Source organism: Anoplopoma fimbria, chromosome 8 (genome assembly GCF_027596085.1).
Source record: "Anoplopoma fimbria isolate UVic2021 breed Golden Eagle Sablefish chromosome 8, Afim_UVic_2022, whole genome shotgun sequence".
Classification (NCBI taxonomy): Eukaryota; Metazoa; Chordata; class Actinopteri; order Perciformes; family Anoplopomatidae; genus Anoplopoma; species Anoplopoma fimbria.
This window is the reverse complement of record NC_072456.1, coordinates 17,010,031-17,037,273: the sequence shown is the minus strand read 5'-3', so window position 1 is coordinate 17,037,273 and position 27,243 is coordinate 17,010,031. Positions and strand designations below refer to the sequence as shown.

The 27,243-nt window shown below is 40.8% G+C and overlaps 1 protein-coding gene across 3 annotated transcripts in view; it reads left to right on the top strand.

Moving 5' to 3' along the window:
- The window catches only part of negr1 (neuronal growth regulator 1), a 131,243-nt gene that overhangs the window by 79,645 nt on the left and 24,355 nt on the right, over positions 1-27,243 (top strand). The window contains exons 5-7 of one of the 3 annotated variants that reach the window (XM_054602280.1): positions 10,073-10,193; positions 12,597-12,745; positions 24,739-24,780. In XM_054602280.1, the coding sequence (XP_054458255.1) occupies positions 10,073-10,193; positions 12,597-12,745; positions 24,739-24,780 (312 nt within the window). Of the gene's footprint in view, positions 1-10,072; positions 10,194-12,596; positions 12,746-19,105; positions 19,223-24,738; positions 24,781-27,243 lie in introns of those variants that run through there. The other 2 variants (XM_054602281.1, XM_054602282.1) reach the window with 2 other exon arrangements.

The window sequence follows — 27,243 nt, the reverse complement described above, 5'->3', positions numbered from 1 at the left end:
CTTTTAGTAAACACTGGAGCTGCCCTGACAAAGTTGCACTGTTGCATGCAGTTTACATTCAATTGGTACATACAACTTCTTCAGTATGTTGCACCTTGAACTTTGACCCTCTGGCTCTTTTATTCGCTGCATAGAGAATTGTGGGATAGAATAGCCAGAAAAGCATGCTGGCTTCCATAGTGCAAATTGCGACCAGATGCAGTAGGACATCCTGGTATTTTTTGGCATTCTTCATTTGACATACTACCTATTAGGACATACTTAATCTTTTTCTGGCGTACTAAACAGGGTGGTAGGATGGGTAATATAATGCACAGTTAGTCTTAGGGCTAAAAATCATACACCTTTCACCTCCATGCAGAAAATAATTCCTCAATTGGATTCAGGAGTGGAGAATATGGTGGAAGGAACATCATCATCACCTTTGTTGGACAGCAAACCATTCCCTGATGACATTTGTTTGGTGGAAGTTTACATTATCCCACAAAATAACAAAAGTTGGCAAGCCATGCTTTACCAAACTTCCCTCATTCTCAGGGATAAGATCTCAGTAGAGAGTGTCCAAAACGTCAGGTCAAATTTCTGGCTGTCGTATAACACTTCGTCCGTGTCTTCTGCCTTTGGCCAGATTGAAAGCAGCCTCATCCACAAACACAAGAGTGTGAGAGATTTATAATATACCACATATCAAATCCCTTCTACTGTAGAATCCTACAGTTACAGCAAAGTAAAATGTTCTGTGTTCTTCTCTGCAACTTCAGTTAGTATATACATGCCTATACCATAAATATATATAGGTCATATTGAAGGAAAATCCATAACACAGGTCAATATACTAGGTGCAGCACACACCACAGATGTACCTGCACATACTGATACTGCAGCCCCAACACAGTTTCTAACAAATGGTACCTTGCAGAGTTGTTTTCTGGTCTTCTGATGTCTTTTCAACACTATCTATTGTGGAGATGTTGACAGAGTTGATATTTTGAAAGACGCCATTGTCCTCCAAGGTTGCATTTTATGTGTTATATAATTATTTGCTACCACCATGTTGTCCTGCTATGGTTGAGGTGTAATAACATATATTCTGCCACCAGCACGAGGTAGTACTCCAGTCCTTCACATTGGAATTCACAAATATTACTGTGTGTATTGTATTGCAATGCTGTCTTGTGCTGTACGCCTCATGTAGGTCGTACAACATGAGATTCACACATGCATTGACTTTTGTTCTAACTTTTATTGACTTGATGTTATTCTATTGTATTTCTTTTACTCAAATGTAACTGTATTGCTTTACCTTGGGTTCTGTTAGATGAATATTTCCAGTATTGACTGACTATATGTGTTTTCCCTGTGGAGTGTTTGGATAATTGAAGACTCTGTAGCACGGTTTACATTAGGGCTGCACACAGAGACCAGCCTCTGTCATTGTAAGTCCATGGTTATTTCCATGGTCCACAATTGTGGCCTGTATTTCATCTGGGACAGCTCTGTCTTTATACTCCTATGCCTCCTCCTCTATTCTGCTGCCTTCCCCTCACTCTGCACCTTGGATCCTTACTCCTCTTCCTTGAGCAGGAATATGCCCCAATATTCATTGTTTACCTGGTCTATAATGTTTGGCAAAATCCATACTCATGAATAGCACCTGTCAACTAAATTGACAGAAGGCAAAAACTGGTTGATGTAAGATATGAGACACTCCCCATTCATTAGTGAAGTTCAAGTTTCACCTGACAGGCAATTTACCAATTTAGCAGCATTACAATAAAAAATCCATATTACTGTAATTATATTCCTGGTTTATATGCCTGACAGATTGTATCCATTGAATGGGCTATTGTTAACTATGTGATGAATTACACAGTTAAATAATTCCTACATGATTTGGCGAGTACAACTATTCGACTGAGATAGAACATAATCAGTTTTGATCAGCAATAATTAATTAATAGGTGAGTTGGTTATTGCAAATCATAGACAATTCTACTTATTTGTTTTAAGGTGGCAATACACAATATTCAGAGCATCAATATAGCAGCAAACAACTATTTACTGTTTAAAAATATAGAGGAGTGATGTCTACCTGAGCAGAGAATGAAGTGGCTCTCCTTTTGTGTGTGTTGTTATCACAGCTTCTCCTTGCTTCATTGACATAGCCTGGCTGTCTGTGCATGCTTTTAGTGTGAGAGTGCCCCACTTCCTAGCTCACAACTAGCACTATGCACTGTGCTCCTAAGGCGTTTACATCTGATAATGTCCTCCCGATCAACGGCGTCGTCAGGGAAGCAGAGCACCCAGCCTCAGGTTCTCCTAAACACTGTCAGCTTTGTCAGCACTTTACCGTAGTTTGGACTTTTAACGCTGTTAGATTTGAGCCGGTGGCTCAGGCGTCGCCATGTTGTGAGCCATTTGGAGGCAAAAGAATGCTGCCAATCTCATATAAAGGACCTTGAGAAATTATAATCTGTTGTGAACATGTGCCCCAAAAAACTCAATTGTTTTAGAGGTTAAGAAAAACGTGCAGTTATTATTGAATTAAGTTGTAAACTTCAGTCAGTCATGCCTGCACTATTTCTTTTTTATCGTTCTAATTAGACAGCATAGGAGTGAGTGTCACTGATGTTTCATGGGTTAACAACAGTCAATTTAAATACATGTCAAAACAATTTCTCTCTGTTTTCAAAACGATTCCTTTTTTTTTTAAGCGAAGAGTATAGTTGACCTCTGGGCTAATTGCAGATTAAGGCCACTAATTAAAATAAGCAAACCAGAGTAATGAAAACAAAATTAAGCTCTAGCATGTTTGGACTTTTAATAACACCAGGCAGGCCACAACACTAAGCCTGCCATTTGGCCTTCTGTGATATGATGAGTTAGAGGCAGAAGGTTTAAGGCATTGTCACTGTGCAGCTTCTTCCAAGTGTTGAGTCCAGTCCATGTAACCTCTGTTAGAATTTCACTAAGGCTCAAAAGACTACGTTGATCAGACAGGATTAATTAAATGACTGGCCTGCACTTGTGTCTAATCTTTATACATCGAGGGATGAATGAATGACGACTGAATACCTTTGTGAACTAAACCTGAAACATGGCAGTTATCCAGCGTGATGCTGGAATCAGATTGGCTGAAAAGCCCTGCTTGGCGAAAGGATATTTCAGCAGTGATTTTACCTGATGAAATCTGATCTCTGACCTACTTTTCATATTTACATATTCATCTTCACTGCAGGTGGGTGCCGTTATTGGCTGAAATTCTCACTGCACAGTGTGGCTCAAAGGCATAAATATCACAACTAGGTGGCTGAGTCGGATAGATGAATGAGAAGGAAACAACCGTGAAAAACATTCGCCTGGGATAAAAAGCCAGTGCTTGATTTATTAATGAAGCCACCTTGTTGTCGAATAAAGGGATCCAGTATTAACTACATGCACATAAAACAACTATAAAAACTTCTTTCTTTTTCAAGCTGAGAAATCAAAGGTGCCTGCCCTTCCTCTGTAGTTTAGACAGAGCTGTCTGTGCTCACTTCTTATTGAATGAGTGACACTTCAGAGTTTAAGCATCATGTTGCAAGATGGGATTTGACAGTTTGCACAAACTTTAGTCACACACGGAAAGTACACAGACGACCAACTGTCTTGTTGTGTTACATTTTATTTGCTTGTCACTGTTTCAGACGCTTCAACTAAAGCCGTTTGTAACCACGCCAGATGTTCGTCGATCGCCAATGTAATAAGCACAAAGCTGCCACGAGTCGGTTTGCAGGAAATAAATGTGTCAAGAATGCAGAGCAGGTGATTCCATTAGCATCACAGATTTGAATTGTTAATGAGGAGTAGGAAGACGCTGGATTTTTTGGGATGTCTGCCCCTCTTCAATTCATGTTGATGCTAAATGTTTTTTTTATATCAAGCTACTGTAAGGGCCAAACTTCTGAGAAAGTTAGAATAGGATTTAATTGAATGATCTTTAGAATTAATTTGGAAGTTAAAAGGAGTGAAATCAGACATTGAAAGCCATTCTTGTGCGTCTCAACTTCTTTCGACATGTTGATCCGAGAGCTCACAGCTAAGGTGCTAACAGCACTAACGGTGCAAACTATGGCAAACGTACTGACACAGCTAACAGTGTTAAACTCTCACATACCTGACAACGCTGATGGTAGGGATGCCGTTATCAGCTGTAACCGATGAATAAGAAAAGTGCAGAGCTGCCATGAGCTAACATGCACTCAAAGCATGCACGGCTGGCCCGTCTATGTCTAAAATCAAGGACAAGCTTGGATAACAACACAGAGTAGGAGCAACTTCATTCTCTGTTCAGGTAGACAATACTAATAAAAAGACTATTTAATTTTACAGTTTGCTGCTACAATGATGTTCAGAATGTTAAACACCGCTTCTTTAATTCAGTACATCTGACACGCTAGATATTTTTCATACTTTTTGCTTTGTCGATGCAGGGTTCAGGTTTAAACCAGCACAGACATCTCTCCCTCTTCAACATCACTTGATTTCCTTCATGGCAAGGTTTCACTTGCACAGTGAAGCTGCACATCAGAGTTTGCCAGCCATTTGTACGCCTCCTTCCTCCTCCAGTACCCCGCAGCTGTGAATCTTGCTCACCTTTTCACCATGGCCTTTTATAAAAAGAAGAGCGCCTCACCTTCTCTCCCGCTAACAGCAATATGCCAACAAAACTGTGATCATTTTTAATTAGTTATGAGCATGCCCATCAAAAGTGCTTTAAGCAATTATCACCATAGTATTGATAGATTTTCTTGGTATAATTGAAATGCAGGGGCCATACTGTGACTGCTTCACATTCTTTACATCACCTTTGTCTTTTGTATGTTCAAAGCCCACCTTTGCCTCTAAAGCTCCCGTCATCTGTGCCTGTTTGGAATTCAAGCCCTGCCCTGTTGGATACTCCCACAACAAGCCCCTCTTACTCCCCTGACAGAGTTGTTCAGGGGAGTCGTGACCATCTCCGATAAATAAGAGGCTGAACCTGTTTACTTGTGGTCAGGAGGCACATCTTCATGACCCTCCCAGTATTACAATGTCAAGTCATAACAAGAAAGTAAACATCTATTAGTGTAGTGTGAGCATGTTTGCACAGTATTAGCATTTCTTTTTACTGTAGGAATCTTTTACAATATAACATTTGCATAGCTGTACACAACATTTACATGATTATGTCCTACATACTGTGTGTGCGTGCGTGAGTGTGTGTGTGTGTCCAGAACTGCCTCAGTGCAGAGATTGATCGCACTGGTGGATCAAAGGTAGAATAAATGTTCATCCAACAGTTCAACAAAATCTATTATTTGGAGTATTTTAACACCAGGCACAGAGACTCAGTAGAGCATTTGTCGACAGTTTGCAGTATCCATTGAAATAATGTGGCTTACAATTCAAAAGAGAAGGCTTCCTAGAATTGGATTCTGATCCAGTCCTAAGTAGAGTTAAAGCCAGTACCCTCGAGCTGTTTGGATGTAAATCCATCTCTCTACATCTCTCCAAAGCTCTCGTCTTGATTGCTATTTGGATTCCTTGCTGCATGCGGGGCATGAATAAGTGAGCGCAATCTTGATCTTCTGCAGAATAAATGTTCTTGCTAGTAGTTTCAAAATAGACAGACACACAGCAACTTCATCTGTTAGCATTGTCAGCAATTTTTTTTGTGACTGATCAAAGCAACGTCATGATGTTGACAAAAGCGGATGCCTTAAACGTTGAAGGCTTGCATCAAACTGTCTGTAACGTGAATGTTTTGTGTGTTTACATAGTTAGGGGTGACTTTGTGAACTCTCCGTGTTAATGATATTGGCTTGTGTTCTGGTTGTGGTGTGGTCCTCATTAGAGCAACCCCAACATCTAATATGCAAATTTAGCAAGATAGGTGGGCATCTCTGCACCTTGAACCATTTAGTGTTTAACACAGACAATAGATTGAATCCCTGGTGCTGTCGACCCACACAGTCCTGCACACTAAGCCGGTTATTTATACGCCTTGCATTGTATAAAAAGAAGGAACACAATGTTCCCTAGCTGTTCTGAATAGAAATCTTAATTAATTAATAAATCTTGGCAGCAGAACCATTCCTCACCGACAAAATACAGGACAATGAAGCCCACAGATGGCAGTGGGGAACAGTGTCTCTGTGTGTAAGCTGATAAGTCATGCACTGATGAGTCCATCTCTTAATTGCAATGAAAACTCATTTTCAAATCTGGCTGAAGAGGTAGGGTTATTAATTGATCTTTTAATTAAAAAGCTTGCGTTCTCTTGGTTCTCTTGGCAAACAATAGTTTGTAGCTAAATAAATCATATTCGGTCCTGAAGCACACCAATTAATCATTAATAGTCACATGAGGATGGCTTAAGGCAAGTGACTCGGTGAAGCAATGGTACATTAAGGTGCAGTGCTCTCTGAACAAACCCTGCCCATCAATATTAGATGGCAAGAAGGTTAACCATTTTAGTCATCATTAACACGCTTGTATTCATACACATTGTAGAGAAGTACAATTGGAGACATTGTCTTTGTTTTGATGACAAGCTCTGCATGACACAGATGTAATGGAAGTCGGTTTGTGATCGACCCACAACTGGCCATTTGTCACCCGGCGGGGCCTTACAGCACCCATTCTTCTGCCATGCCTGTGCTATTCCTGGACTGAACCCCCTTACTCCCATCTGGTGGAGTCACCATATCTCGAGGCATGATTTACAGCACCACCACAGCATGCTCTAGACACTAAATTACCTGGATTATTGGGCCTTCATGATTTTTAGTGCACTACTTTGCATTACTCTCCAAATCCTGATGGTGTATTGCACAATATATGATGATATAAGACGTGCCAGTATGTCGAAATTGGAATTATTGGATTGGACTGGATTTTATGGCTGTGATCTGTCTTCGCAGATCCCATTGCCAGGATCTAAATTGGAAAGACTTGATATTATCGATATGCATATATAAGCAGAGCATTTGGGATCACCCACAAAATTATGGGGGGTATTTTTCTCTCCAACATGTTGCAATAGTTTATTGAGTTGAGTAGTGATAAGGATAATTACTTGCGCCCAAACTACTTTTGAATTTTGCACAATTGCTGTTGATAAGAAAGATGATGATAGATGGTCCGTATGCCTGTACATCGGGCCATTTCTGTGGAGAAATCAGGGTTTATTTTAAAAGTTACCACTTTACTGTTACACACAACCAATAGGACTGGCCTTTAGTGCTCATACTGCATGTTGATGTTAATAAATATATATATACATACATCATTTTTTGGTAAATTAGTTTGTTCAATGTTATTTTGCTTGCCAGAATTTTAACCAACTTCTAATAAGCTAAGTTAAATCATTAGAGTCTAATGAAGAAAGCTCAGATTTTTGGGGGAAAATAGCTGATCCAGTTGGTTATAAAAGGGAAAACATTCAACTTCAAAAAAGGAAATACAGCTACATGAAAGGAGCAAATTCAGACAGACAGTTTGCCAGTGGTTTTGTGTCCCCAGTTTAAAGTTTCAAGTATCGACACACCTGCCTGGGTCACCATGTCCACTGTCCTAGCAACTGTACAGCGCGAAAGCCAGGTCACCCTGGCGCTTTCAGAGGCTTCAGATAATCAATAGCCCCGCACAATGACACCAATAGAGGATTACAAGGATTCTCTAAGCCTCTGTTGGTCGGCAGACTGCATTGATTTTTGTCATACTTGTTATTGACTTATATTTCTGCCTTTTTCTTCTTCTCTGGGGCACATTGTCAAATGCTAAACACTCTGATGCTACTTTAAAGCTTTAGTAGCTTTCTTATCTTTACTGCAGAGTGTTGTACATTTAGCTTTGCCGCAAAGATGCTGGTGGGAGCTGTAACTTATTTTGCAGGTTGTCTTAATAGTGTGGTAACCGTTAAAGGGACAGTTTACCCCTAAATCAAAAACACATATATTTCCGCTTACCTGTAGTGCTATTTATAATCTTGAGTAACAGGGTCATGATTTCTGGAAAGATACAAGGCTGGTGAATTTTTCAAAACCTCAGTGCCATCCCAATATATTCAAGAGAAGGCAGAAGTCCTGTTAGCTGATATCTCCAAAACTTGACAATTTACAACAAAACAATATAGATTGATAAATAGCTGATAAGAGGAAAAAATATACATTTAAAATTTTGGGAGGGTGTCCCTTTAATGTAAATTGTAAATAAAATAGATACATCTTTGAAACAATATGTCAAGTTTCTGAAGCCAGATTGAGTCAGAGAAGAATTGGTCCTTTAAGATTGGCTGTTTTATAGATACAGGAATACATGCTCACAGCCAGCACATACTTGCAGTCAAGTTCTACAAAGGCCCACCAGCATGGAATCCAGCATTTCATACAGTGATATATGAACAGGAAAGGACCTAAGATAACCCATCTCTTGATTTACTGTCTCAAGTCCTTCAGATTATTCAGCCCAGCCACAGAAGAGAGGAAATGACTGCATAATTGGTACACATGTGCAAGGACAGAAAATCAACATACACTAGTCATATGAATATGCTCATTAGGATGCAGAAGAAGGTTGGTGGAAGGGCATCCATCATCACAGAGCGCACTGTCACCTTAGTGCGCCTCTCCTACACGATCATACGCCACACACAAATGTTCACATGTATCTCTTTCACATATCTGTTTCATCCCACCACATCAATGCAGAGTTTTCGAAGGTTGGCAATATGTCTTATCTGAAAAAAATGAATATGTATGCTATAATAAAGCATGTGGCTGGGTACATGTATCTGGAATATATATTAGAACAATCTTATTAAGTTGAAATAGAATAGTCAGACATTCATTGGCAGTTGGCAGTTATGGGAGCTGGATGCCAGTTAGAACCAAGGGGTTGTGTTGTCCAAAGCTGAATCAGTCCACTCTGAGGTCAGCCGGAACATCTCCAAATGCAATTGGAGGTAAAGGTTTGCAGGCGTTTGGCCAAGCTCCCCCACTGGATACAGGCTGCAGCACAGACTGACAGGTCGCTCTTAAAGGCTCATTGTCAGGAATATAAATAGTCCACATCTAACTTTCAGACATGGCTGGGCAGTTCACTGCTAGCTGCAGGGCTGATCCTAAGACTAAGAGTATGAACTTTTTCCATGTCTCATAGATTTTTAATCAGAATCTGTATGATTGACACAAAGTAATTTTGCCTGTATTGTATGTCAGATGACTGAGCATCCGATTGTGTGTAAAGAGCTGTTTTATTATTTGACAGGCCGTGGGGAGTCAAGCCAAGTCAAAATAATACATAGTGTCAGATTGAGCCCTGTGCCTTATTTGTTTCTCCTGTTTCCTTGCCTCTGTTGATTTCTGTAACGGGGAGGAATAGACTAAAGGACTTACAGCAAGCACAGCTTGTCCTCAGTCTTTAAAAAAAGGGTCAAGTAAAGCAAGTGAAACATTTGTATTCCGTGATTCTGTATTATGTGACTATGGGAATGTTAAGGGTGCTGGATTTTTTGTACAACAACATGCTGTTTTCAACAATATTCTATATAAATTCAATTCATCAATTGTATTTCTTTCAAGTATGGTTCTTGAAGCAGGCTAAATATTTTAAGTACAAAGGACTGGGCTGCTATAGAAACTGTCCATATGTAAAGCTGCCTTCATGACACTGGCAAAGAGATTTACACCACATTTCGGCACATGAAAGGAGCCTCATTTTGCATTCACAGAACCTGCCCGTGCTATTGAGTCTTTGAACTTCCATTAAGCCATTTATCACCATGCAGTGCAATTCATTTCTTTTTCAGCATCGAGGATGGATGCCCTCTTCCCTCCCCAACTCCGCCCCTGTAGCCTCTGAGTGTTGAGTTTACACTACGTAATGTGTGCAATGACTAAGATGTCGGAGCGTCTCATTCTAAAGTTCAACAACCGTCCTTCACCTGTGATTCATGTCTTATTACGACTTAAACCTTTTTCTTCTTTTATCACATTTGTTTCTTTTGACTGAAATGTGTGACCCTCCAACGTCTCTCTGTTTTCTCCAGTTGCCCCATCTATCCATGAGATGAAAAGCCATGGAGTTGGTCTGGGACGCACAGCTCTGCTAAGGTGCGAGGCAGCTGCTGTTCCTGCTCCAATGTTTGAGTGGTACAAGGGTGAAAAAAGGTGAGCCCAGTTTGATTGTTCAACCTGTCCTGATAAAGTGCCCATTGCACAATGCATCGCCACTCTCATTTTTACTGTTTAGAGTTATTCACTGAATTTCTTTTTCTTTTTTTACAACATATTGAAAACAGGTTTTCAATTGATTAATTCGTAAACAGATACTTGTATGGCTGCACTTCACTCGCCTTAATTACTCCTACCTCTATTTTAGACCTTATGTTTCCTAAAAAAAATTAGCAGAGTAAAAATGTAGAATTCCTTCTCCTGCTTCACAAATCTCAGAGAAATGGCAAACAAAAATAGTTTTGCTGTTTGTAAATATCACATTAGATGCATTGTCAAATTGTATTATTAGTGAAATTGTGTTAGCTACTCTACTAAGGGAATAGGTAGAAGTAGCCGCAAGCAAGAAGCTTCGGTCCAACGTCAGGTAAACATCAGCACATCAATTACAATGACAAGAGATCGTGTCCAGCAGCTGTGATGCAGCTGCATCCAGTAGATTTTATGGGTCAGCCCACCAGTATGAATATGAATGGAATGGATACCGTTGGTTAAAGGTGAAATTAAGTGTTTTAGCTCATATAAATATGAAGTGGATATGTTTTGCACACTGGGTTTAATAAGTGTCTTGAGGTAAAAAAACAAATTTAAAAGCATATTTTGACATAATCTGAATTGTTCTGCTGTATATTAGCCACCTAACCTGTTCTTGAAGCATATATACAGTAAACAAATGCTATTTATTATTTATAAATACTGTTTTTATTGAAGTTCAAAAGCTTGTAAGGATGAACTGTGTTTACAGTTGAAATATAAACAAAAATCTTCAACGCTGACACAATAATCAAGTCATACTTGTTTATGGACAAGTAAACGTAAATGTGTAATAGGAAAGATGTGGTTTTCATTTGTTTACTTTTTCCCAGAGACAATGCATTTGTTTGTTCTGCGCTCGTCTTCAGGGGAGATCCCATGTAAATGTTCCTGCAAGAGTAATTTGTGCCTCGTCCTCACCTTGCATCCTAATAAAATGTTTGCTGGCAACTGGCTTAAATCATTCGCGACACATACATCAATCAGGCTAGATTCAAGTGTCAGTTCTTGAATTTAAAAACCAAATTACCCCCATTACTCATCATTTACCCACTCCTGGTGAGCACAATTTCAATCATCAGCTCACACTGTGCTAATTGTAATTATGGGGTGGATTCAATTTATTCAATTGCTAAGGAGGCAAGTTGGCATGATTCTAGTCTTTACTTAATTCAAGGACTTGTTCTTTTTTGTGACTTCTTACATGGCTAAATTTCTTCATCTAATCCTCATTATGAAAAGAACATTAGCAGAAATACTTGTGCACAGAGCATGTGTAGCATCTGCACAACATTAACACTGAATGTGACTACTCCAATGCCCATTCACTGTGTATGGATAATAAAGCCCACTTCTTATTTCAGCTTTGTGTTGATGCAGCTAAAACCATCAGTGCAGTACTGCTGCCAGCTCGTCTCTATCGGAAGCAGTGTGACAGTTTTGAAAACCAAATTTATCTCTTGATGTGTCACTGCTTCCATTCTTCAATGGAAGTGGGTGAATGTTTATGTGTGCATATCCAAGGGTGTTTCACTCTGACAGAGGGGAGCATTGACTAGTTTGATGTTAAACTAGCAGAGAGGCGAGACTCCCGCTGAGATTATCAGTGAAATGTGAAACATTTGAGGAGGTCTGCGTGGGAGAGGGAACAACACATTTTTAGATATTTGCTGGACATGAGGTCACACACATAGTGTTTCAGCTCAGAGTGCCTCTCAGAGCAACTCGAGCCAACCTCAAGAACATGGGGGGCCACAGCAAGGCCAAGATAGAAACATGTCCCTCTGGAGGTTTTTATGGTTTACAATCCCAAATGTTGCAATGTTATAACACAACCACACTGATGAAAACAAACTCAGCTTTAATATCTACGATAATCTCACAACCAGGATGCACAACATATGCTGTTACGGAGTGAATTTTAATCTTTACAAGCTGTTAAAGACCATCATGACCACCAAAGTAATCAAGTAAACATTTGTCCATTTCATGGCACACATGCCAGGCAAAACTGCAACAGGATTTATTGTAATCCCCCCTGCACCTGCAACACAACAATGAACAATGTGTCAAGTGGCATTGGAGCTGGTTCATCTCTGGGTCATTTCTCTTCCCTCTCAGTCCTTCAGAGCGTCTCTCCAAGGCAGACGTGACAGACCAAGGGATAAATAGATCTGTTGAAGAGGGTGATGAAGTACTGTACAATCTGAAGAACCACTAAAAGACGAGAAACATTTGTACTGTTCATGACACTTTGTGTGTGGGCGAGAAAAAAGATCTTTATTTTGCGATTGTGTTCTGTTTCAGGATTATCAAGGGTCAAGGTATCGACATCAAGAGCCTCAGCTCCAGATCAGTCCTCACAGTGACCAACATGACAGAGGATCGTTACGGGAACTACACATGTGTCGCCTCCAACAAGCTAGGGACAGCTAACGCCAGTGTGCCTCTCATCCGTAAGTTGTCGTTCTATCTGCTTGTGGCTGACTGGAGTGATGGAGAGTGAGAGGGCTGAAATGTTGTTGTGGATGTCAGTGTGGGTTTGTGCCCTCAGAAGTGTTTTCAGTTTTCCTGCAGCATTCTTGATTTAGGATAAAAGCTAAAGTTAATCCCAGTGCTGCATCTGAGCACCCACACATTACCAGTAGAAGTGGTTTTCTTATTTCCTAGTCATCAATTTAGTGAGTGTCGATTGTCTATTACATTTGCAAAAATCTGTATGTGTGGGTGGGTGTGTGTTGTTTTCAAAGTCTACATCTGCATGTGTACTGGACTCAAACACCACCTGAAAAAGAAATGTAGCTTTGAGGTAACAGCATCACAATTACAAAGGCAGCTACACAGGTCGGCCGTGCTAAATTGAATGCCAAGTAGCGGTATGACTTAGACTTTAAAGAGGTGTGAGTGTCAGCCTTTGCATAGTTTTCAAGACACCATGAGGCATCTAACAGAGAGCCAAAGAGGCCAACTAATCAGAGGCCAAACTGCCGGTGCATCAGTAATAGACCGCTGAATTGTTGAACATGGTTAGGAGAGCATTTTGCAGAAATTCAGGAACTGAAAAAAAACTGATTATTTGCTCAACTGCCCGAAAACTTAAACAGCAAAAGTTTCCGTTTCCATAAAACAGGTTCAATCGCAGGTCAGCGGGACCTCCAGCTTGGTGGTACAGTCCAACAAACACAAGTGGTAGTGTTCATTGGAGGGAAGCCAGTTAGGGATAATATCCATGTCACTGCACAAACAACTTCTTCTAGTAGGTCAGGCTGACTGAACAGAGGGGGTGAGATCTTCAGGAGACATTGTGAGCCTCTTGCCATATCATACCTTCCTGGTGAGGTCTAATGGACTTCATATTTATCGAAGGAGGCACGTGGATGCCAACTCTCCGCTCGGGATGTTGGTTATAACAGATTTTGCCATAACCGCAAGAATTGTAGAAGCTACGATATCGATTGTGTCCTGATTCCTGCATTGTTGCCCTGTGATAACGCATCTCAAGAAACATGTTTGTGTGTGCTGTGAAATCTACCCTTGTGCGAGCCATGTAACGTGTGTGTGTGCGCCTTTTCGTTTTTGTGTGTGAGTTGTGCCACTAACCTGAAGCATTGAGGAAAAGAACTGTAAAAAAGTCAAAGAGAATTACGTTCCAGCCATAGGCCTGTACAGCGGGTAAAATAAGTATTGAACACGTCATCATTTTTCGCAGTGAATATATTTCTAAAGGTGCTATTGACATGAAATTTTCACCAGATGTCGGTAACAACCCAAGTAATCCATACATACAAAGAAAACCAAACAAATAAGTTCAGAAATTAAGTTATGTGTAATAAAATGGAATGATGCAGGGAAAAAGTATTGAACACATGAAGAAAGGGAGGTGCAAAAAGGCATGGAAAGCCAAGACACCAGCTGAAATCTATCAGTAATTAGAAAGCAATCCTGCCCCTTGTCAGTGCCAATTAATATCAGCTGGTTCAGTCCCAACTGATGGCCTATAAAAAGGTGTCTCATTACCAAGGTGTCAGACAAGAAACATCTCATAATGGGTAAAAGCAAAGAGCTCTCTCAAGACCTTCGCAACCTTATTGTTGCAAAACATACTGATGGCATTGATTACAGAAGGATTTCTAAACTTCTGAATGTTCCAGTGAGCACTGTTGGGGCCATAATCCGGAAGTGGAAAGAACATCATTTCATCATAAACCGGCAACGACCAGGTGCTCCTCGCAAGATTTCTGACAGAGCAGTGAAAATAATTATCAGAAGAGTTGTCCAAGAGCCAAGGACCACTTGTGGAGAGCTTCAGAAAGACCTGGAATTAGCAGGTACAATTGTTTCAAAGAAAACAATAAGTAATGCACTCAACCGCCGTGGCCTGTATGCACGCTCACCACGCAAGACTCCATTGCTGAAGAAAAAGCATGTTGAAGCTCGTTTAAAGTTTGCTGCACAACATTTAGACAAGCCTGTGAAATACTGGGAGAATATAGTCTGGTCAGATGAGACCGAAATTGAACTCTTTGGATGCCATAATACACACCATGTTTGGAGGTCAAATGGCACTGCACATCACCCCAAAAACACCATACCAACAGTGAAGTTTGGCGGTGGGAACATCATGGTGTGGGGCTGTTTTTCAGCATACGGCACTGGCAAACTTCATATAATTGAAGGAAGGAAAATTGAAGGAAGGAAAAATGTACCGAGACATTCTTGATAAAAATCTGCTGCCATCTACCAGGATGATGAAGATGAAACGAGGGTGGACATTTCAGCAAGACAATGATCCCAAACACACAGCCAAGGAAACTCTCAATTGGTTTCAGATAAAGAAAATAAAGCTGCTAGAATGGCCCAGCCAATCACCTGACTTGAATCCAATAGAGAATCTATGGAAAGAACTAAAGATCAGAGTTCATAGAAGAGGCCCACGGAACCTTCAAGACTTGAAGACTGTTTGTGTGGAAGAATGGGCCAAAATCACGCCTGAGCAATGTATGCGACTAGTTTCTCCATACAGGAGGCGTCTTGAAGCTGTCATTACCAACAAAGGCTTTTGTACGAAGTATTAAATAAATTTCAGTAAGCGTGTTCAATACTTTTTCCCTGTGTCATTCCGTTTTATTACACATAACTTCATTTCTGAACGTATTTGTTTTGTTTTCTTTGTATGTATGGATTACTTGGGTTGTTACTGACAGCTGGTGAAAATTTCATGTCAATAGCACCTTTAGAAATATATTTACTGAGAAAAATGGTGACGTGTTCAATACTTATTTTACCCGCTGTATACGGCAAAAATCACCTTAAATCACCATACAGTAATTGGTGGCATTTTGGAGACCTACAAATTGACTGGAATTTTTGTAGAAGATGGATTTCCAGTTTGCAAAGTGTGATGTCGAAATGTATTGATATAATTATCCACCCATTTATGCCCAATTCAAGGTAAAAAAAAAAAAAAAAACCTTTACTAGCTAATGTACTAAGCTGGGAGCTTACTTTCAGAATCTTATTGGGATCTCATATTACCAGCTGACGAGGACGTGGATGGGGCTGTTATCTCTCTCTTTCTCTCTCTCTCTCCGTCTCTCTCTCTCTTGGCTATGTAGCCTTCGTTCTGTGTAGCCTATTCCCTTTTGATAGTTATAAATGATTTTTAAGTAGACAAACATCTAACTTACTGACCAGTGTACACCTATCGTAGGACTAAATGGTGATTTTAATGGCCAATTAAAGTTCTTGAACTCTTGATCATTAAAGCATAAAGTAATGCTCAAAACACAAAAGATGAAAAGAGATAAAAGGCTTATTCCCATTTTAGTTCTTAACAGCTAAGTTCTGTTAACGGGTCAATCAACAGACAAGGAATACAAAGCTTTTTGGATCCTGGTGCACACACACTCACATTAAAATCATTCCCAGAGACGGTAGTCCACAGCTGCTCCACTCACTGCATGTACTCTTCTTTGAATCTCTTTGGGAAGTGGATCTCAACCACTTTCATTGTTGAAAGAACAAGACACTTTTCCTTCTCAAAGAATGTTACAATATCTGTCTACACACATACTCAAACCTTTTCAAAAGAACTCTACTTTTTCTAAGCCTACACTGTTAGGCACTTCAGTTATTTTGTCCACCTGCTACCTGCCATGCAGCAAAAAAGCAATGACAGCAAGGGGTTGGGAAACATATTTTCCTCAACGTTTGAGAGTGAGTGTTTCTGAATAAAAAAGAAATGTATTTAATGTATTCAGTGATGAAATATGAACAGGTGAATTAAATTATTCACCAGTTTGCGCTGCACCCTGTGATGATAACATTGTCCCTAGCAGGCCAGAGTCTCAGAATACAAAAAGATATTTCTGTAGAGTTGGCAACTGTCAAAGGAGCACTCCACTCTCCTGTTTGTGTATGCACAAAAACATCAAAGGCTTGTCTCAGATCCTCAAATGGATGATCTTAATGTGACACTAGCAAGGCCTCAAAGGCAGAGCGGCAAAGAAACCCTCAGAATAGTCAGAGGAGGCAGCTTCCTGTGCTGCCACCCCCAACTTCTCTCTCTTCCATTCTTTATCTCTTTGTCTGTGTTTCTATCGCAGCTTTGTCTCTCTGATTCTCTTATCTCACTCTCGTACACTCTCATTCTTTTGTCCTCTCTCTCCCCCCCTTGTCTTTCTCTTTCTCCCTCTTTAGCATCCTCTTTCTCACACACACACACACACACACTGCGTCTGGTCTTCCTCCCTTTCTCTCTCATGATCTCCACTTATGGAGGAGAGGCCAATACCGCTGTCGCTCTTAATGAGAAATGGCAAGCAATCGTCGCAGCGCCCTCTCACTGGTACGTCGATGCAAATAACAAAACCCAGAGGTTAGATTTCACCATGGGTGACTTTGGATTGCTATTTTAGAACCAGTCGATGGCTATTGATGAGCGAGATGGGGAGGGGGAAAGGGGCATGCATATTTGATAGAGCATCATACATTGAGGTGAATTTTAAGTGGAAACACAATGTGGGTGGTTTGCGGTGAAGCAATTGAGTATTTATGTACACTAGTTTCTTTGGGTGTTTCCATTATACTGCAAGGTTTCGTGACTTTGCATGAGTTGATGAGGTCAAGAAAGGGTAACCCTAATTCAAAAAGCCTTCTTGAAATACAGCCGCTGGGTAAAAAGATTAAAAATAAATTAAAATACGAAGCATTCAGGGCTCTGTTTTATTAGTCTCTCTTGTCAAGTTTCTGAAGTTGTAGTTCCTTACCCTTCAGCATTGTAAATCCCATTTGTGTTAACTTCACAGAGTCACTTTAAATCATTCCAGGAAAAAGCTTGCCTTTATTGCTTATGAGATGAACTATGACTCTGAAAGGCCCTCTCCCAGGAAAAGTTGACACATATGCCTTCCATCCAAAAACAGCCACTGGAAGACAGCTGTTTGGTTTCTGTTTCAAATAAAACAAGGATGAAAAGCATCCTGGCTTTGTGCACATGTTGACATGGTCGGTTTTGACAAATGTCTGCATTTCTGAAATGAGTTGGATGGCTGTGTCTTCTCTGTGTGCTGTTGGACAGGTTTGGATTCTATTCTGCCAGTTGTGTTAGACCATGTGGGTTTCTGTGCTGTTAAACCATTAGTCAGGGATTGTGATCTCTTTCAGCTAAGTACCACTTTAAGCTGTGTGTTTAAAGCTGTGGTAAAACACAAACTGAGTTCTTTGGAGCAGAAAGAAAGCACACAACCTCTTTGTCACTACCTGTCTGAGTACTGTGTGTGTGTGTGTGTGTGTGTGTGTGTGTGTGTGTGTGTGTGTGTGTGTGTGTGTGTGTGTGTGTGTGTGTGTGTGTGTGTGTGTGTGTGTGTGTGTGTTTGTGTTTGTGCGTGTGCATACAAAAAAGCTTTTTAATACCTGGTCGCTTTTTGAATAACACAATACCCAGTGTCATCAGCGAATAGACAAATAATAAGTAGAAAAGCACTTGTCACAATTGTCTGTACTTCACTTAACAGTTGTTAAGCTACAAAGATGTAATTACTTGAATAAGCCTATATGATGTCATAGAAATGACCAGCAATAACCTTTGTGGCTTTCTGTGCTTCTCTGTATGATTGTAGTTGGAATTTTTGTATTTAATAGATAACAACTGAACCAGAGCTTTCACAGGTCTAGTGCCTGCTGTGATTTATTTTCAGCCGGTTAGATTCATTCACAGGACACAGGTTTTCTTTCAATTGCTTCACTGTACAACAGAAAAGTAATCGCAATTAGTGAGGTATCAGCTTTTGTTTTGTTTTTTTCTTAGCAGTTGTACAGAGCTAAAGCAGTAATACTGAAAAACTTGCAGAGTGGGAACTGGATCGGTGCATTTGTTCTTACACTCAGAAAGATGTCAGTTTCATTCAGAGGAGGAGTGAGATAAGTCATCAGCTACACTAGGTTACTTCTTGTTGATTTACCTGTTGAGGTAATTTAATACGCACATTGCATATTGAAGTCATTGTCATAAATTAGCCAGAGCTAGCCCAATCGTTAGGTTTGTGACCTGATGTCACAGTCAGCATGTCTGTTATTATGTACAAAATAGTCTTGTTCATATGTCCACAAGTTCATGCATCATTAATGCTGTCTTTGCAAGTGTTTGTGTGAGAATTACTGTAGCACACTCGGCACAATGAGCATTTCAGTTAGATTTTCTTTTAAAAAAACGACGAGTGACTTAAACATGAGCATCTGCGTAAACTAAATAAAATGTTCTTAACTGAAACAATACTGTCCTGAAATACGTGATTTTTTTTTTGTTTGGAGTTTAGGGAGAGCTCACACAAAAAAAAGTAGAGGAGGAAGGAATGACGTTAAAGACACAGGAGGAAGAGCCTGCTTCTTCACGCGCGAAAACTGTTTCACATGGAAGCGGTGAAATGCTTTAATTCAACACAACGTGACAAAATGTATGGATATTGTGTTTGGTAATGTTGTGATTATTAATGATGTTATTATTAAGACACAAAGGATTACAAACGTGTGTGTGTGTGTGTGTGTAACACTCTGTTCTTCAACATAATCTTTAGTTAGTGATAAATGCTTTGATTTTCCCATAAGCAACAGTACTGCTGATCTAGCCCCAGTTTGTATTTCTCATATATACCAACTAACTTACCATTAGATTTAAGGTTATCTAAAAACACTTTTTGCTGTTCTGAAGGCCTCTCCAGAATTGTCAGAGACTCTTCAAACCATCTGGTTGAGAAGATATGTCATACACAGCACAATAAAAAAAAAAAAATGTAACCATGTTCTGCACTGTTTTCCTAATCCAAACAATTTGTACAAGGTTGTATGACTGACACTAAAAATAAATGTATTATCAGTTGTATTGGTTTATATTGATGTTTACAATCTTCCATACAAAGTATAGTGTTTTACAACAAGAGGAAGGGCATTTCCTGGTTAGTATTTTCAAAAGCACCAGGTTTAGTTTTTTTGTCCTTGTGCTTACAGATATATACTATATAAATACTACGCACTCACACACACACACTTTATGATGTTAGCTGAGTTATAACAATCACCAAGCTGGCTATCCCTATTACAACTTCCCATTTCATGTACTAGATGGAAGTGAACTTCGATGAAAAGAATGAGGCTGTTCACTCCAATTTTCTGAGGAGTCCTCCAGCTTAATTGGTCAAGCTCTTATCCCCCAGCCCACCTCGGCTTAGCCCTGGAGGAGATTTTCTTCGCCTATACCTCTGCCTTCATTTCTTCCTTTTTCAGCTCCCCTTCCTCCCATCCCCGAGTCGTAATCGGAATAGACTGATGGGGGAGAAAAAGAGTCAGTCTCTCTCTCTCTCTCTCTCTCTCTCTCTCTCTCTCTCTCTCTCTCTCTCTCTCTCTCTCTCTCTCTCTCTCTCTCTCTCTCTCTGTCAGTGCTCAGCCTCCCTCAGGCAAGAGAGACACTGCTGGCTAGTTGGTTAATGAACGTCGTGTTCGTTTGTCACGCTTATCAATCACCGCATGTGTAGGTGTCATTTCAACAACATGTCTCCTCATCTGCCATTGTTGTTGATGATGTTGTTTGTTCCCACACTGTGTGATTGTACCTGAGTCATGGAGCAGAGATGCAGGAAAATAGGAGCTAAAGGTGAAACCTAAAGTGTGTGTGTGTGTGTGTGTGTGTGTGTGTGTGTGTGTGTGTGTGTGTGTGTGTGTGTGTGTGTGTGTGTGTGTGTGTGTGTGTGTGTGTGTGTGTGTGTGTGTGTGTGTGTGTGTGTGTGTGTGTGTGTGTGTGTGTTATTGCAGCTTAAAATGCATGGCAATAAAACTGAAGGCGTTGGAAGGCACGTTTTAACAAGTTGTTTTCATCTTTGTGTAAAATGACTACCTCTTCTATCATTTGTCTACATAGGTCATAAAACCAACTGGATATTGGCTATATTCCTATTTTTTCAATGTTTTAAGAGAAACACAATGGATTATTTTGACGTAGTTTTGAGTGGTTCACCTAACAGTCACATCACGTATCAAAATATGCTGAATGAATTTAACGTGGTGAGGTTGCGGTGTCCTTTATTTCCCCCAAAAGCACCCTTACAGTGTTGCACCATTTACCTACCATTTGAATGTCCGAATTTCCATATTTAGGCAATCATATAAGCCATTAACATTTTCCCGTCTCACTGCGATGAGGAAATGTTTGGTGCTGTAGCAGAGTGTTCATCCTGCAGCCCAGCGGGCAGTGGAATTTATACCCACCCACCCTCACCCACTCCTGTAGGAGGCCAGATGCACTGCTAGGAGCGCTCATCCCTGAATGACTGAGCCCAGTGGATGCTCACGGGATGATACATTCTCTGGACAGCATTAAAAAGGACACAGGATGAATAAGTAATTTGTTGGTTCACAAATTAACACAGGCTTTAACACCGACTGTTACAACATCATGGAGGGACCAATGAGGAAAATATAAAATGGATTAGCTAAAGAGTTTACACAAGGAACGTGTCCCTGCATGAAGAATGACTTGATAATATACTGAAATGGAGCAGAAAGAGGAAATGGTAGTTTCTTTGGGAAATTTTACAGTCTTACTACCCATTCTTTTAAGGCATAATAAGTAAGATTCTTACTATGCTATAACACAAAAATGACCATATTCTGTCTGTTGGGGGTTTGATATGATTAGGATCAATATTATTGAACCAGCGTGTAATTCATAAGGTGCTGGGTTTTGGAACATATACTCCACAAATGGAAAATGATTCTTCCTCTTTGCTGCTTTTGGATCTTTGGTTTTATTAGCTCGCTACCATGCCTTCACTATTTTCATCTCCGAACGCACCTTATGTCAAGGACTACCCCCTCACATACTTTAGTGCTTTACTATAGCTGATGGAGTCGTTATATTGCAGCTTTAGTATTAACTCCTCATTATTCTTGTGATGAGCTAAACTTAGCAGGGCCCCACATGAACACTGATTCCTACAAATCATGTCCTATAAATCTCCTGCATTATCCCGTCTGGAGAGAACAAAGAGAATACGAATCCATGAAATGAAATAGCTGTGAAAACTAATGTATTTTATCTCGCAAGTGAGCTGGATGTGCAAGGTCGACAGCCATATAGAGTGCGTGAAATGATGCATTGCTGTGCTGAATGGGAGAGAGAGCCCAAGTCGGTGTGGAGCTATGAGGGAGAGATTGCATGTCAAAAGACATGTTCCACAGTAACGGACGAGTGTCTGAGAACTCATGAAATGATTCACTGGTGAATTCATGCTCAAGTATTAATCCGATAGCATCCGCCTGCCTGTTTGAAAAAAGAACTAAAAAGAAACTGACTTCACATATGGGCTCCCCCAGGAGCACTTAAAGTGGAAACATTTGTGGAAGAAAAGATGAATTCGACCATTTCCCCACCACTATACCGAGGGCAAAGGCATATCATTTCAAGTACTGATTCCTACACAATTTTCCCCATCGAAAAGAATGATGAAATCAAATGAAAGCAAATGCTTTATTGTTGTTGGCATAACAGTAGCCCTTTTAAATAGCAACACAGTCATTGCACAGTTGTTAGAGTGCCTCTGAAAAGTGACACAGAGACCACAGATTGAGAGCTCGGTGTGTTGACGACAGTGCACCCTTTTGCCCCACAATTGAAATGGCCATATTGGGTTTCCGTGTAAATGGATTAAAATGGAGAGTCAAAGTAGGCCTCAGCACTAGTGCATGGCCTAGATACAGCAGCTCACTGCAACAACATAAAGTAGTATTCTTTGTGTGTGTGAATATGTGTGAGGTGCAATCATGGCTGCCATGGTTTCCCCCTGTGACAGACAGGCTCCTCCTCTACCATGAAGCCTTTGGGAAGAAGGTGGTTTTACTTTTTTTGAGGAGTATATTTAGTTTTTTATCTGGGGATGTGTAAGTCGCACTGTTGGTGTGCCATAAAAAGAAAACCACCTATGAGTCCAACCAGTGCATCACTGAGTTGAGCTCTCATGAACAGCTTATCTTTGCCACACATCCCAGATTCTGCTCCCCGAGTGAGTCTCTGCAGAAATCTGGTCACAGCTTATCTCGAATTAAGTGCCTGTTTACCAAACAGAAAGCCATACTATTTATTTAATTGTCTCAAACTTCAGCTTAAATGGGCAGTCATGTTTACATTGATTGCAGTGATTTCTGTGGACCAAAGTATCATTCAATAATTGATGCTGCAGTGTAGAATTTGGATTTAGCTTTGAGCTTTGGAAGTCAGAAATCAAAGAAATTTGCAAAGTCATTTTTGAGACCAAAATGTGTCAGAAAAATCATACATACAGCTTTTATTCACCTCTTTACACAATCCAATCTTAACCAAACACGTGTGGCTCCTTCTGCAGAAACGTCTTAACCACAAACATGACTAAGCATAGGATCTTCTTGGTGTGACATTTTACTCATGCACTTCAAAAGTAAAGATGATGTGTTTGCTGCCGTCCTCCCTTGGACACGCTTAGCTCTAGCAGTTTAACACACCGGACTGAACATTTGTGGATGTGACATTATTCCATCTCCCAAATGCCACCAGTGGCTCAGCCTGAAATGAGTTCATAAGGTAGTCAGATTGTTAGTCTTGAGTTCCGTCCACAAAGGGATCAAAGGCAGACCAATGTCGCATTTCCACCGCATGTTACCGCAACGCTCTGCTGAACTTGACCCGCTTTGAACCGTTCTTTTGGGGTTTTCCATCAGTAAAGGTTGTGGGTAGTATCTGGTACTTTTTCTGGTACCACCTCCGTCTAGATTACAAGCAAGCAAAGCCAATACTGCTAGGTAGAGTTAAATCACTACATACCACTGATTGGTGAGAGAGAATCATCACTAACATAACACAGGACATTCTGCACAAACCCGCCATTTTTAAATGACCTTCATCAGAGCATACAGGGTTCAGCTGGAATGGCAGGTGTATGCAGTCCACCTGTGCTCCCCCATCGGTGTAGAGCCTCCGCCTCCTGTTAACTACAGCTTTAAAGTGCTGATGTAGTACTGAGAGGTGGATGCCACACTTACACAACACAAAAAGTGGGTGGAGCACAGGATATACAGACCAAAAACATTTAAAATCAGGCTTGAGCCATCATTAATTACTTCCTGTAAGTCGCTTTGGATAAAAGCGTCTGCTAAATGACTGTAATGTAATGTAATGTAATTAATGAAAGATCCCCAGATCTACAAGAAAAATACTAAACATCTCAAAGCAAGAATTGAACAAGTATAGAACAGGGGGCTATGATCTGACGTGCCGTCATGAAGCGTAGATCCCAAACACTCATATCAAAATCTTCATTGCTCCCCATCAGCTGAAGTGTATCTAAACTACAACTTATATGACAAAATGACCAAAGAAAATAAATTAATCGTTTTTTCATGGTTTGTTTTGAGTTTTGCATAGTTTATGTAGAAAGAGCGGCATATCATTTTGTTATAGGTGGCTACTGACTATTTTACCCCCAAAATTAAATTCATTAGGGAGGTGGGTTTGCCTTTTTAGAGAATATATTTAGCAAATGGCAGGGCATGCTCTCCGCCCAACCTATAATTGTAGGGCCTCTCTCTACGGTCCCCACCCACACCCCAACCCCCACCCCACAGGGCTCCAGTGTAACCTTACTGCCCGCACCGCCCCAGGCCCCCAGGTTCCCCTCATTTATGGCATAGCAGTGACCCATGCAAATCCGAGGCAACTGGGTGGATAAGTGGTTGTTTATGAGCATGTGGAGGTTGCATCTTGCCACAGAGTCATCGGTCCTTAATGCATGGAGAGGATTTGTCTCCATTCCCTGTCCTTTTGTCCTTGCATGCATTTTTATTTATTTTTTTACGTCTCCATTCTGTTAATAATACATGAATGTCCTCTTTCCCTCCCCCTCCCCCTTCCCCCTCTCCTCCCCTGTAGCAATTATTGAACCCACCACCACTAGTGCTGTCTCAAGCCCAGGTCAGTATATGTCACCATGCTGTACACCAAATCAGCAAAGAGGTCCGCTGCCTCATACTAACCTGAGCTGCAATTCTCTCCTCCATCTTGATTTATTTCAATTGGCTGGCTGGAATGCCTGCTGGGTGTACAGCTTCGTTGTATGTCCTTTATATGTTTGATTTGCATTTCCTAGTTGTAGTTTTTTTTTTTCTGTTAATTTTGGGTTGGCTTCTACAGCCTGGCTACATATACTTCCTGCAGCCTTTGTCATCATAACACCCTGCCCCCCTTGCTTTCATTACAACGCCAACGCCAACTCCGCCACCCCCACCCCCACGTGGAGCACACAGTAGCGTCATCAAAGTGGCTGTTCCACAGGCCTCTGGGTCTGATGCTTTTCATAATGGCTTCTTCTCCTCCTTCTCTTTCTGGCTTTCTCACCACAAACACCGCCACTCTCCTGCTCATCAGTGCTACCAAAATGCAGTCTACATCAAAGGCAGGAAGCTGTTGGTGGCAAAGGCCCTTGGTTTGTTGTCTGCAAGATGGAATCTCTGCTGTCTTTGTACTTGTATCACTCCCTTTCTGTCTTAATCTTCCTATATCCCTCTCTTTCCTGTCTGTCTCTGTTCTTTCCTCTTTCTAGAACAATCAGTTGGCGCTCTGCCACCCTCTTTAACCCGATCTCCTGCTAGTGCTGTTGCCGGTGCTACACTGTCAATGTCACCCTTGTCGCCCCCCCCTCACTGTGTTCTGCCGCTTCCACATTCCAGCCCAGAGTAATCCCCTCTGCCTGGTCGTCTTTTCTCCCTCTCTAATGGTTTTAAGCAAGTCACAGAATGTAATCTCTCATACTGGTTACATTCTTTTTTGCTTAATACTGTTCACGTGCAAAGAAACATGTAGACATGGACTCACACTGAAAAGCTTTTACTGGCACGAACACACATAATAGGCACCAAAATGAAAACATGCTGAAATATTCAAACACGCTTGGATGCACCTGCACTTAGTCGTGATCACATGTGAGGATAAATACTGCATCATGAATCCGCTCAGTGTTTTTCTAACTTTTCATCCAGCTCTGTGGATGGGCGCTATCGTTTCCTACTGGCGTTCTATGGAGACACAGCTCTGGATTAGCACATGCTCGCCTGCATTCTCTACCTTTATGTGAGCCAAATATAATTATCCATGGAGATTCTGTCACATAACAAGTTAAAATAAGCTCAGCAGCAACGATCAGTCCTGGCATGGCCATGAACTCTCATTTGATGTAACGCTTACAGAACAAATGACAATTTCATGGTCCAAAGGAACTCCTCTGGTTTCAATCGTGGAGATAAACTCGCTCAGCGACCCACTGATCTTGTTTTGTTCCAAGTTGTATTTGAATTTTTTTTTTTTTTTGATGGCACCCCTCACTAAGTGGCTTGGTAAAGGGAATTATTTCAGATCCCTGCAAATAGTTCTTTGTCCCAAGCGTTGTTTAATCAAGTTTAATAATTCATTTTAACAGTAAATTATCTGCTTTTATTCCCCCTGGGAATGAGTTTGGGAAGATGTGCTTCCAAAGTAAGGAATGAAATTCTCGTCAGTAAGGTAAACGAATCAGATCTGTGAAGTGGAAATATTCTTCATCCCTCAGTGCACTTTGAGTGCATGTTTCAGCCCATTGATCAATAGACAAATGACAAAAAAATTCAAATTACATAGCAAAAACAACATTAATAGGCAACATCAGTCATTGTGCTTTTATATCTAACCTTGTTGTTGTGCCAGTAAAAATCAGTTCAGGTGGGCCAAAATGTTAATGTGTAGGTTAATTAGATTCTACTTGCATGCTAGATATTGTATCTTTTTTTACTCAGAGCTTGTGACCTTTGATCTGAGACATAGTTTACACAATGATGCCAACTTGCATTTGGATTACCGCCCAGCAGTAACACTTGAATAATAAAAGTCTGATGGATTATATATTATAAGCAAATTTCAAGACTCGGGAAGTTAGATACTGAACTAAATGCTCATTTAAAGGAGCATAATAGGTGATACGGAGCATTTTGATTCCCTCTCAACAGCTTCAGCATGGCAATGCCTAAGCTGATGGCTCGTAGCTAACAGTACAAACCCCACACAGAGTAGTTGGTTGACACCCAGCCCACTGTCGCGTTTATAATCCAAGGACAAGAAGTAGAGAAGGTGGACTCATACAGGCACCTTGCGACAAAAACCTGGACTGGTCAGTCAAAACCAACCGAGGAAACTGAGATCTCTCAGTGTGTGCAACCGGCTGCTGAAAGTCTGCTGTGGTCAGTGCACTGTTCTTGGCTATAGTGTGTTGAGGAGGCGGCATAAAGGCCGGTGATTGCAGTACACTGGTAAGAAAGTCCAGCTCTGTGGTCGAGCTGGAACTGAACAGTCTGGAGGCAGTAGCAGAGAGGAGGATGATGGACATGATGAATGCCGTCCTGAATAACC